General features: G+C 39.7%; 3 protein-coding genes across 4 annotated transcripts; all 3 read left to right on the top strand.

Moving 5' to 3' along the window:
• Window positions 1-241: 241 nt before the first annotated feature.
• Window positions 242-1396, top strand: LOC103859026 (two-component response regulator ARR22). 2 transcript variants are annotated; one of them, XM_009136508.2, is made up of 3 exons: window positions 242-386; window positions 609-888; window positions 995-1396. In XM_009136508.2, exons 2-3 carry the CDS (start codon window positions 634-636, stop codon window positions 1169-1171), a joined length of 432 nt encoding a protein of 143 aa, XP_009134756.1. In that variant the 5' UTR covers window positions 242-386; window positions 609-633; the 3' UTR covers window positions 1172-1396. The 2 variants fall into 2 exon arrangements, with proteins under 2 accessions (XP_009134756.1, XP_033144331.1); XM_033288440.1 differs by lacking the exon at window positions 242-386 and adding an exon at window positions 430-541.
• An 852-nt stretch (window positions 1397-2248) lies between these two features.
• Window positions 2249-2962, top strand: LOC103859025 (40S ribosomal protein S16-3). Its single transcript, XM_009136507.3, has one exon. It carries the CDS (start codon window positions 2323-2325, stop codon window positions 2761-2763), a length of 441 nt encoding a protein of 146 aa, XP_009134755.1. The 5' UTR covers window positions 2249-2322; the 3' UTR covers window positions 2764-2962.
• A 253-nt stretch (window positions 2963-3215) lies between these two features.
• LOC103860121 (putative germin-like protein subfamily 1 member 2) lies at window positions 3216-5360 on the top strand. Its single transcript, XM_009137720.2, has 2 exons — window positions 3216-4343; window positions 4534-5360. The coding sequence occupies exons 1-2, from the start codon at window positions 4217-4219 to the stop codon at window positions 5106-5108; spliced, it is 702 nt and encodes a 233-aa protein (XP_009135968.1). The 5' UTR covers window positions 3216-4216; the 3' UTR covers window positions 5109-5360.
• The last annotated feature ends 6241 nt before the right edge of the window (window positions 5361-11601 follow it).

Genomic DNA, 11601 nt, shown 5'->3' with positions numbered 1-11601 from the left:
CAACCTTTCAACAAGACCATTAGCTCAACAAACAAAATACTGAAAGTATATAATCTTGGTTACAGAATTCTTATGCCAAAAATATCATAATATATATAGAATTCGGTTATGATTAAGATGAATTAATTAATTAATATATTTTTCACTTTTGTTTTCTTATGTATTCTTAGTATTTGTTCACCATATTGACTGATTGGTGTCATATTAGTTTGGTAAGACAACTCAGTTGCAACGATGCAGATTACATTTTAGGAAAGTTCATGTAAGAAAGATATTTCGCTTTGTGGTGTGAAAATATGCCTCTTTCACTTTTTTTCAACTATAAATTTCGATCGATGTATCTACGTTCTTAACACAATTCACAATCTTCTTTAGAATCCAAAATTGTAAGCCGCTTTCTAATCTTTTTCTCAGTATACATATGTAATATGTATGCATATATTATTATATACAATAATACAAACACGAACCCATGCATGCAAGAAGATAGTTACACGCTCATAACAAACACAAAAAAACATACGCATGCATTAGAACACTTGTATGTTAATTTCCATAATGTTTTGCATAAACATTCTTCGTTTTAATTAGCTTCTTTTTGTGTGAAGATTGTTCGAAGAAAAAAAACCGAAGATGGCAACAACGTCAACATCCACGGGAGATATCAAGAAAACCAAGTCAGTAGAAGTGAAGAAGAAACTTAACGTGCTGATCGTCGATGATGATACAGTAATTCGTAAACTCCACGAGAATATCATCAAATCGATCGGTGGAATTTCACAGACAGCTAAGAACGGTGAGGAGGCAGTGAACATCCACCGCGACGGCAATGCATCTTTCGACCTTATCCTAATGGATAAAGAAATGCCCGAGAGGGATGGACTTTCGGTACAATTAAATAATAATCTTTAATTTAATTTGTGTCGATCATCACTACACTTATCAACCTCCTCTTTAAAATACTCTTTTATGTCCTTTTGTTGGTTTTGTTTAGGCAACTAAGAAGCTAAGAGAAATGAAAGTGACGGCTATGATTATTGGGGTGACGACACTGGCTGACAATGAAGAGGAACGTAAGGCTTTCATGGAAGCTGGACTTAACCATTGCTTGGCAAAACCCTTAAGCAAAGCCAAGATCCTCCCTCTCATCAACAATCTCATGGATGCTTGATGGATGGATATGAATTGTCGCCACTACATATCTACATTATACAAATATGAAAAACACATATAATATATAACGTCATACACCTGTGTGTGTATGCATAGATATCTATCCGCATGTGTGTTTTTAGGGTTGTTATGTTTGATTTTTATTGTGCGTGGCGTGATATACAGTCATGTAAGTCGTTACTTTTGGCTTATAAAATAATGAATAAGATTTGTTATATGATCAGATGCATTCAGTTTCCATTTCAATTAACTAGATCTACTTGGTACATTCAATTTGCAATCTGCTAAAATCCATACCTATATTTAACTGATCCGGATTATAGATTACAACCGTAGATCTTGAGGAACGTCTTCGTAGATTATCTCCATTTTTTTTTTCCTTTTTCTATTTCTCTAGTTAGATTTTATCCATTCGAGACAAAACTACAGATGTGTATAACTTACAGAAGATATCAGACAGAACTTAACTACATCTCAATTTCTCTTTACTTGTAGTTATTTGTTTTCACATGCTTTTGGTTTAAGCCTTCTAGCTTTATACTAACAAGGAATGTTAATTAGGATTTTTGATAAAGAGTGAAATTCACTTGGGGAAGTCAACTTGTTAGAAAACTAACTAGTTTGTTATCGTATCTCTATCAGCGTGTTAATTATTACTCTTTGTGGGTTGCTAGTTGCTACAAGTTAAATTTGATTTCAGCTTTCCAACTCGGATTTATTCCCGATTTAACTTAGTCTAACCGTCACTCCGGTCCAATTTAAGAACATTGAACACAACTAAACTTCCATTCACAAGTTTCCAACCAAACTTCAACTCTTCTTTTCACACAGCCAGATTGGTATGATCGAATCATGCCAATTTTGGAATCGTAGACGGGAACGTACTCAAATACCTCACTTATACAAGAAGAAGTTCAAAATCTTTAAATATCCCCAACCCGGTTTAGGAAACCAACTAAAAACCACCCGGTTTATCTTACCTAGACCCTAATTCTTTAATAGCCCATGGGCCTTTAAAATCATTATAGTTAAGCCCATTATCATTTCAACATATATAAACAGCCTAACCCTTAACTCAGAGACCTTTTGCATTAGGGTTTTCACTTCGGCTGCTGCTTGTGAGTGAGCAACGAATCTTCAACCCCAACAATGGCGACGAAACAAGCCAAAGCTTCCGTGCAATGCTTCGGAAGGAAGAAGACGGCCGTCGCCGTCACCCACTGCAAGCCCGGCTGCGGTCTGATCAAGCTCAACGGCTCCCCGATCGAGCTGTTCAACCCAGAGATCCTCCGGTTCAAGATCTTTGAGCCGGTGCTCCTCCTCGGGAAGCACCGTTTCGCCGGCGTCGACATGAGGATCCGCGTCAACGGTGGTGGTCACACTTCTCAGGTCTACGCGATTCGTCAGAGCATAGCCAAGGCGCTCGTGGCGTTTTACCAGAAGTATGTTGACGAGCAGTCGAAGAAGGAGGTGAAGGACATTCTGATAAGGTACGATAGGACTCTGCTCGTGGCGGATCCGAGGAGGTGCGAGCCGAAGAAGTTTGGTGGGCGTGGTGCTCGTTCTCGTTTCCAGAAGAGTTACCGTTAAAAACATAATCTGGTTTGTGTTTTCTTTTCTGATCTCAACCGTTTTGAGACATTATTTATCTTTTTGAGTTTTGTCTTTATGGTTATTGGATAATGTTTTGACAATGTCTTGATCGTTTATTGTTGAAGAACTTCTCAAGTTTTAATTTTGAATCTCTTATATGTTCTGTCTGTGTTTATGGAACACAAGCTTTGTTGTTTTCTGAAATGAAACGACGCGAAGTTCTAGAATTGTTGAAGAATGAATTTTAGTAGCCTCGAATCTCTTAGGAATGTGGTAACGTATGGATTGGTTTTTACTTTTTTACTGAGAATTGATGTAGTTACAATGATTTTTGTGTGTATTTCTTTAGTTTTCCAGAATTTTGATTCTTCAAATGAGAATTTAGAAGCAATGTTAGCCTCTTTTGATTAGATTATGAGATTATTCGTTTAGTTAAACATAAGGTATGAACTCAATTAGTTATCGGTTCAACCAAACGTTAGCGTCTTAGCGTTCGAATTTTGAAAATGAATATCTAACCATTCGAGGGAAAGACAACGGAGAAGAGAGGTGGAATAAGGGCTTTAGAAAGAGGCCTGTCTGTCTAGTTAAATGGGCCTTGAGTCAGCATCGGAGGTTCTTTATCGTGTTGGTACATTTTGTGAGCAAGAGAGTGTTTTCCTATGAATACATACTCCGTCTGTTTATATAAAAAGTTAAGAAATCATGTAACTATGCGGGCTCGACTATAATTTAATTCAAAACTAAAATAATTAAAGGGAGCAAGTCATAAAACGATTTTCTCCACAACTTAACATGCATTGAATCATTCCGATTTAAACTTTCTTAGTTAGATAGACTTGTCTTCTTGCCACTTCTCCTCTTGATGCATATTCTATTACTTGACCAATATGATCAAACAACTAAAGTTAATTAATGGATATGTTTTTTGTTTATTGTACCTGGTGTGTATGTGTAGCTTAAGTGATTGATGTTAACACTAGCTTTAAATTTCAAAGATTAAAAATGTGCGGTTAATGTGTTTTTGGGGTGATTAATGTTTGGTCATGTGGTTAACACTAGACTTCAATAAGATTATCAATGTTCCGGTGGTTAACATGTAATGGTGTAAACATAGATGCAAACACAGAATCAAACTCAAATGAAACGATCATTAATGCTGTTCTTATAATAGACTTTGATTTTCCGTGGAAACTCCGTCAAGCGATTTATGTATATTAATGCTGCTTTATAACTTGTAAGCTAAAATGTTCTTATAATAGACCTTTTTCCATCAAGCGATTAAGTATATTTTAGATGATGTTTACAACTTGTAAGCTAAATCAGATGATTTTAGACGACTTCTTGGGGGTATATATAGCGCATGCACGATTCTCATGCAGCGTCATTCAATACACAAAGTAAGGAGAAAAAAAAAAAAAACAAACGAGCATTTTAATTTGAAAATAAAATGAAAGGTCTTCTTCAGTTTCTCATAGGTAAAATCATCTTATTGGCATTAGCATCTTCAGTTGTAACTTGTTACGATCCATCTCCTCTTCAAGATTACTGTGTTGCCACCAACAATACGAATGGAGGTTCTCTCTATTATTGCATTTACGTACATGGCTCCTTTGCTATCCTTTGCTATATATATTTCATATATATTTGATCAATTCCTTACATATAATTATATATAACTAAAATGTTTCATATATTATCTTCAACATAAAATTATTTTATTTAAACGTCAACACCCTTAATTACTGTAACTTGTATTTTTCGCAGTTTTCGTGAATGGAAGGTTATGTAAAGATCCAAAACTAGTAACGTCCAATGATTTCTATTTTTCCGGCCTAAACACCCCTGGAAACACCAACAACCGTCTTGGCTCATCGGTCACCAATGTAGATGTCAGAAGAATCTCTGGTCTCAACACTCTCGGAGTTGCCCTTTCCCGCTTTGATTTCGCCCCTGGAGGACAAATCCCACCGCACATACACCCACGTGCCTCCCAACTGATCTTAGTCCTCGAGGGAACGCTCTTGGTCGGGTTTGTGTCCTCCAACGACTACAACTCCACGCTCTTCTCCAAGGTTCTTTATCCCGGAGATGTATTTGCTTTTCCCGTCGGTTTGGTTCAGTTTCATGCTAATATTGGCAAGACGAATGCGGTTGCGATTGGTGCAGTCGGGAGTCAAAATCCTGGTGTGGTTCCGATTGGTAAAACCCTTTTCGGGTCCCGCCCTTTGATTGATACAAGGCTTTTGGCTAAAGCTTTTGCGTTGGACGTGAATACAGTGAGATATCTCCAAAGGGTGTTTTCTTCGGAAGAAAATATAGTTACCCCTATAGTTAACTAGTTCAACAGAATAACTATAAAACATATTGTGAATATATTAAGTATATAATAAAGTATTTCATAAGTACTGTATACGTAAAAAATACAGAAAATGATAAGTCTGTGGGAATTAAATTTGTAAGTGTATGTAATATATGTGTGCTAATTTAAAAACAGTATATGGAAAATTAATTATTAAAATTAATGAATGAATAAATATAAAATAAGATCTTTTAAACTTTAAGAGAAAGAGATATATATATATAGGGCGTATATAGAGGTTAGGGAGCCTGGAATTCGAAAGATGAAATATCTCGTTTTCGTGTCCCGCCTCACACAGCGTTTTCTCTAAATCTCAAGTTTTATATTAACTGGCGTTAAAATACTTGCGATTAATTAAGCAATGCTAGATGATTTTGTAAGCTAGGACAAGCTTAAGGTAGATTGGAGAAGAAGACAACTTTCTTATTAGTCTCTTTACTGCCTAGTTACAAAGATGTCTAAGCTACGATATATATATGAGTGAGAAGAGTCTCAGACAAAGCCCTTTAGGGCACAGCTCAGCAGGTGACAGCACATCCCATCAAGGGTTCAAAACGGTTGGATAGGATCGCTTCCTTAGCTGGCAGAGCCGTACGGAGGCAATGCTTTGGCGTCACGTGAGGAGTAGAATTACTACCGTTAGAGGAAGGCACAGTGGGCTTGATGGGCTGAGACTGATGGGCCGTTGGAGTCTTCAGACTTAGACACCCCTTCAAACTTGTGGTGGGAGGTGCCACAACACCAAGTTTGTCTTTCAACCTGCAGAAAGGAACTTGAGCAAGGGACTTTGTGAATATGTCCGCAAGTTGCTGAGCCGCTGGAATCTGATTAACGACCAAAGCACCCAGGGCTACTCTCTCTCGAACATAATGAAAGTCGGTATCAAAATGCTTCGAGCGAGTGTGCAGCGCAGGGTTAGCAGTCAAGTAGACAGCTGATAAGTTGTCACAGAACAGCTGAGGCGTGTCAGGTAGAGAGATACCCATTTCTCCAAGCAACGATGCTAACCACTTCAATTCCGTCGCTGTTATTGACAACGTGCGGTATTCAGCTTCAGTTGATGACCGAGACACCGTAGGATGTCGCTTTGCAGACCAAGAAATAATGTTAGAGCCAAGGAACGTACACAGACCGCCAGTTGAACGTCGTGTTTCACGACAGCCCGCCCAGTCGCTATCACTGAATCCATAGAGAAGGAAACCAGTCTTCGCATTAATCGTGAGACCTAGATGAGACGTGCCTTTGAGGTAACGAAGAATGCGTCTCAGGTTAGTGAAGTCTGCAACAGTCGGAGCATGCATCTTCTGACATACGTAGTTGACAGCGAATTGAATATCAGGCCTAGTCAACGTGAGATACTGAAGCTTGCCTGCGAGGCTCCGGAAATACGTCGGTTGATCAAACAGCTTGTCTTGACCAACAACTCTGTCTAGTTGCAGAGGCAGAGGAGTTAACGTTTCATCACAACCCGCCATGCCTGCAATCTCAAGCAGATCTTTTGTGTACTTCTCCTGACATAAGAACAACCCTTCATCGTAGGTCTTGACTTGTATGCCAAGGAAGTAGTGGACTGGTCCCATGTCTTTCATGCGGAACGTGCCGTTCAGCGTAACCATTAGTCGCTGGAGCAGTTGCTCATTATTACCTGTAAGAAGCATATCGTCCACATATAACAAAAGGTAGATCACATCAGATCCATGGAGATACACAAATAAGGATGGATCACCATGAGTGCATTTGAAGCCAAACTCTATCAAGAACGTGCTAAACTTATCGAACCAAGCCCGAGGAGATTGACGTAGACCATAGATGGCTTTTCGAAGTTTACACAAATGGTCCGGTTTCTCTGGATCAGCGAACCCCGGAGGTTGTTTCATATACACTGTCTCTTTAAGATCACCATGAAGAAAGGCACTTTCTACATCAAGTTGCTTGATGTTCCAACCCTTAACCGTAGCTATGTGGAGTACTGATCTGATCGTTGCCGTACGTACCACGGGACTGTATGTTTCAACGAAATCAATGCCTTCTTCTTGCTGATTTCCTCGTGCCACCAAGCGAGCTTTGCGTTTCTTCAGGGTTCCATCAGCATTAAACTGAGTTTTGTAAATCCAGCCACAACTTATAGGTTCTATAGTAGGGTCAGGAGGCACTAAGTCCCATGTGTTTGTTATCTCCATATTCCCTTTTTCTTTTCCCATTGCAGCAGTCCAGTTCGGATCTTGTAGAGCAGCAGCAACAGATTTTGGTTCAGGGAAAGCAGATTTGACACTCAGGAGAACGTATCTCGGATTTGGTTTGCGAATACCGTCTCTCCCGCGTGTGATCATAGGGTGAGCTGGAGGAACTTCTTGAACAGGAGCTGGAGCAGGAGCTGCAGCAGGAGACAGGGGAGGAAACTCCTCATCGGAGAATATGGAAGCAGTAGACTGTGGAGAAGGTGGAGGTACCGGAGAGGAAGACAACAGTATCTGAGGAGGTGGTATGTGTCTTGGAGGAGCAACATACTCTTCTGATACCACAGGCTCTGCTTCAGTTACTTGAGTAGTAAGGAACTCTGATTTCCAAGCGTTCAAGAGAGGGGTTGCTTCAGTAGGAAGAAACGACTGATATTCTTCTAGATATGGGAACTTGGCTTCGTTGAACAAGACATGTCTGCTTATATAAACGCGAGCACTCGGAGGATGTAAACACCTATATCCTTTGTGTTTCTCGCTGTATCCTAGAAACACACAGTGCAAGCTTTTTGGATCAAATTTTTTCTTTGCGTATGGCTTAAGAAACGGGTAGCAACTGGTTCCAAATACTCGGAGAGAGGAATACACAGGTTTCTGTTTGACAAGAGCTTCATACGGACTGATGTTACCAGGAAGAACAGAAGAAGGGAGCAGGTTACATAGATAAGTCGCAGTGAGGAAGGCATCTACCCAGAGTTGTTGAGGTACTTTGCTGTGAAACATTAGTGACAAGCCAAGCTCCGTCACATGTCGATGCTTCCGCTCAGCTAGGCCGTTTTGCTGAGGGGTGTGAGGGCATGACATTTGATGTTTTATACCACAATCAAGCAAGTATTGAGTGAACTGGTTGCTTGTGAACTCGCCACCCCCATCGCTTTGAAAGATTTTAATGTGAGACTCTAACTGATGTTCAACCAACTTCTTAAAGCTCAAGAAAACAGAAAAGAAGTCTGATTTCAATCTCAAAGGGTACAACCAAGTATATCTTGAGAAATGATCAACAAATACAGCATAAAAACGAAACCCCTGAGTCGAAACAACTGGAGACGGCCCCCAGAGGTCACAATGAACTCTTTCTAAAGGTTTGGTAGCTAAAAAATCCGAAGTGGAGAAAGGAAGACGACTAAACTTGCCAAGCTGACACGCCTCACAGAACTTTGAGCTGGACTTATTGAGATCTATGGCTTTATTTTGAACGAGACGCTGGAGAACTTCTTGATGAGGATGGCCTAGCCTCATGTGCCAAACATCACCAGGTGCGGCTTGCTGTCTGTGAGAATAGAAAGCCATGAACTGCTGGTTCTCCAAGACGTAAAGATCCTTCTGTCGACTACCCTTGGTGAGAAGCTGCTTTGTCTGTTTGTCCTTCACAACAACACTATCAGAGTCGAACTCAATGGAATAAGGATAGTCAGTAGTGAGTTTGGAAACAGAAAGTAAGGACTTAGTGATCGAGGGACACACAAGTACATCATTCAAAAGAAGCTTACCTTGCAGACTAGGCAGCACTGCAGTACCAACGTGTGTGATAGGGAGATAGTCACCATTTCCCACCAAGACTGTGTCTTCCCCTCTGTATGCCTGAGCAGACTGAAGCTGAGCAGAACTGTTCGTGATGTGAGCCGTTGCTCCCGAATCAGCATACCAGTCGTGGCTGTGAGGAGGATCTTGAGTACGTGTAGCCGTCAACGCATTGGGAGGTTCCTCAGTTTGGTAAGAGTGATCGAAGCGTTTGTAACAACGGTACGCAGGGTGACCAAACTTGTTACAGATTTGACAAGTTGGTCGAGAGTCATTCGAGGAGGAGCCACGGCCTGTTCCTTGACTGATTTGTTGAGGAAAGCCACGACCTTGAGTGGAATAACCACCCCGACCACGTGAACTTCCTCTGTTGTGACCACGACCTCTGTATGAATAACCTCCGCGAGAAGAATAGAACGCCTGATGAACCGAGGCTTCAGCAGGAGAGTCATACGTCTGAAGCCGGTCGTTGAAACCGATGAGCTTAAACACCACATCTTCAAAATTAGGACCAGGAAACAGATCCATCGAACTTTCTATGACAGTAGAAATAGACTCGTACTCACGTCCAAGACCCCTCAAAATGCCGTATATCTTTTCTTGTTCAGACAGGGGGGCTCCTATCGAGTCGAGTTGGTCACAAAGTCCCTTAATTTCGGACAGATACTCACTCAGAGACCGCGTACCTTTCTTTGTGGACTGGATCCTGCTCTGAAGCTCAAGCTTGCGGAGAGGAGAAACCCTATTGTACTTCTGAGCAAGAAAGTGCCAAACTTCCTGAGAAGAGCGGAGACCATAGACAGTTTTAATGGCATCTTCAGTGAGGGATCCAAGAAGCCAAGCCATGATACGCTGGTCCGTACGAACCCATTTCGCATATTCAGGGTTTGGTGTTTCTGCTACTTGATCTGCAGTTCGGACGGTGAGAGTAGACGGAGGAGGAGGGGTGGAGCCGTTGACGTAGCTAAGAAGAGACTGACTACCGAGAAATTGTTCGAACTGAAACTTCCAAGAGAGGTAGTTAGAGTCGCTGAGCTTGAGAGTGACGCATTGCGTGATAGTTAACGGAGCAGTAAACGGATCTCCATCCATGGTTCTGATACCATGTAAGCTAGGACAAGCTTAAGGTAGATTGGAGAAGAAGACAACTTTCTTATTAGTCTCTTTACTGCCTAGTTACAAAGATGTCTAAGCTACGATATATATATGAGTGAGAAGAGTCTCAGACAAAGCCCTTTAGGGCACAGCTCAGCAGGTGACAGCACATCCCATCAAGGGTTCAAAACGGTTGGATAGGATCGCTTCCTTAGCTGGCAGAGCCGTACGGAGACAATGCTTTGGCGTCACGTGAGGAGTAGAATTACTACCGTTAGAGGAAGGCACAGTGGGCTTGATGGGCTGAGACTGATGGGCCGTTGGAGTCTTCAGACTTAGAGATTTAAATCACATTTTATGTCGATTACATAACTGAAGTTAAGGACGTCGTTTTTTATAAGGTAGTATCACTGCTTCTCCTCTTGACGCATATGCTGCACCAGTTGATGCCTAGATATTGATCCATTTGAACTATAGGATCACATAATTAGGAAGGTCATGGTGACAGATCTAATTAATGTATGCTTATGATAAAATGCATGTGATGTTTTTTTAATACTTGTTTTTGTGTGCAAGTAATATACATGTAGACTTTGATCATCGAGCAAATCACGATCATATTAACTTCAGTAATCGAATATTATAATAGCTTAAAATTTACATCATCGAAAATTAAATGTATTCAGTGGTTTTTCTGATACTATATACATAGCAAAGCTTCTGATCGTTTCCTCACCAGTTGAACTTTTTTGCTGTATAAAATAAAATAAATGGAAGGTGTTCTTCAGTTTCTTCTAGCTCAAGTACAATAAAATCTGTGAAAAAACAATGTTTGAATAACCAAAATCTTGTATTTTAAAGTTTTAGAGCGTGCTTAAATTGGCTTTGAATCAGAACTGTGAAAAATGAAAAATGAAACAACTCGTCTTCTTGTTACAGTTCGCAACGCTTTTGTTTCAGTCTCATTGCTTATCTTCAAAGTTTATGTGTTAGTGTTACAACAACACGCTATTGAATAGTGTTAAAACTACGATGTCACATAATTAATATGTTGATGGAAATTAGTATAGTTTTTGTGGTTTGATAGTAGTGAAAATGGTTAATACATTTCTTTTTTTACAACTTCAGTTAATACTTTTTTTTTTGTAACTGACCTTCAGTTAATACTTCTTCGTGTGCAAGTATAGATAGACGTATACGTTGCTTTGCCTTTGATTTTAAAAGCAAACTAGATATTGACCCGCCCTCGAGAGGGCGGATATAGGTTTTGTTTTTAAATTTTTTTGTCTAATATAATTTATATGGTTGTGTGTTTGTAGAATCATATTTTTGTATGATATGAATTTAATAGAATAGATAATTTTTGTAAGTATATTAAATAAATCAAGTTCCATATGTATTTGTGTCTTTCCTTATATCATATATGTATTTTTTTGTAATCATATTTGTGTTTTTATCTGTGATCATATATTCATATTATAGACTACATGTAGGGATAAGAGTTCAGGTTCGATTCCGACTATTCAGATATTGGTCTTTAGATGAGAGATTAAAACCTATTTGGATATTTATAAATTTTAGTTCGGATTCAGTTTGGATCATTACGGGTTCAGTTCAAAT

Source organism: Brassica rapa, chromosome A03 (genome assembly GCF_000309985.2).
Source record: "Brassica rapa cultivar Chiifu-401-42 chromosome A03, CAAS_Brap_v3.01, whole genome shotgun sequence".
NCBI classification, from domain to species: domain Eukaryota; kingdom Viridiplantae; phylum Streptophyta; class Magnoliopsida; order Brassicales; family Brassicaceae; genus Brassica; species Brassica rapa.
This window is presented reverse-complemented; position numbering and strand designations above follow the sequence as displayed.

Coding starts and splice junctions, on each gene's coding strand:
- LOC103859026 (XM_033288440.1), top strand. CDS start 477: ATGCAAGAAGATAGTTACACGCTCATAACAAACACAAAAAAACATACG. Junction 542..608: donor ACGCATGCATTAGAACACTT/GTATGTTAATTT, acceptor TTTTGTGTGAAG/ATTGTTCGAAGAAAAAAAAC. Junction 889..994: donor CCGAGAGGGATGGACTTTCG/GTACAATTAAAT, acceptor GGTTTTGTTTAG/GCAACTAAGAAGCTAAGAGA.
- LOC103859025 (XM_009136507.3), top strand. CDS start 2,323: ATGGCGACGAAACAAGCCAAAGCTTCCGTGCAATGCTTCGGAAGGAAG.
- LOC103860121 (XM_009137720.2), top strand. CDS start 4,217: ATGAAAGGTCTTCTTCAGTTTCTCATAGGTAAAATCATCTTATTGGCA. Junction 4,344..4,533: donor CACCAACAATACGAATGGAG/GTTCTCTCTATT, acceptor TATTTTTCGCAG/TTTTCGTGAATGGAAGGTTA.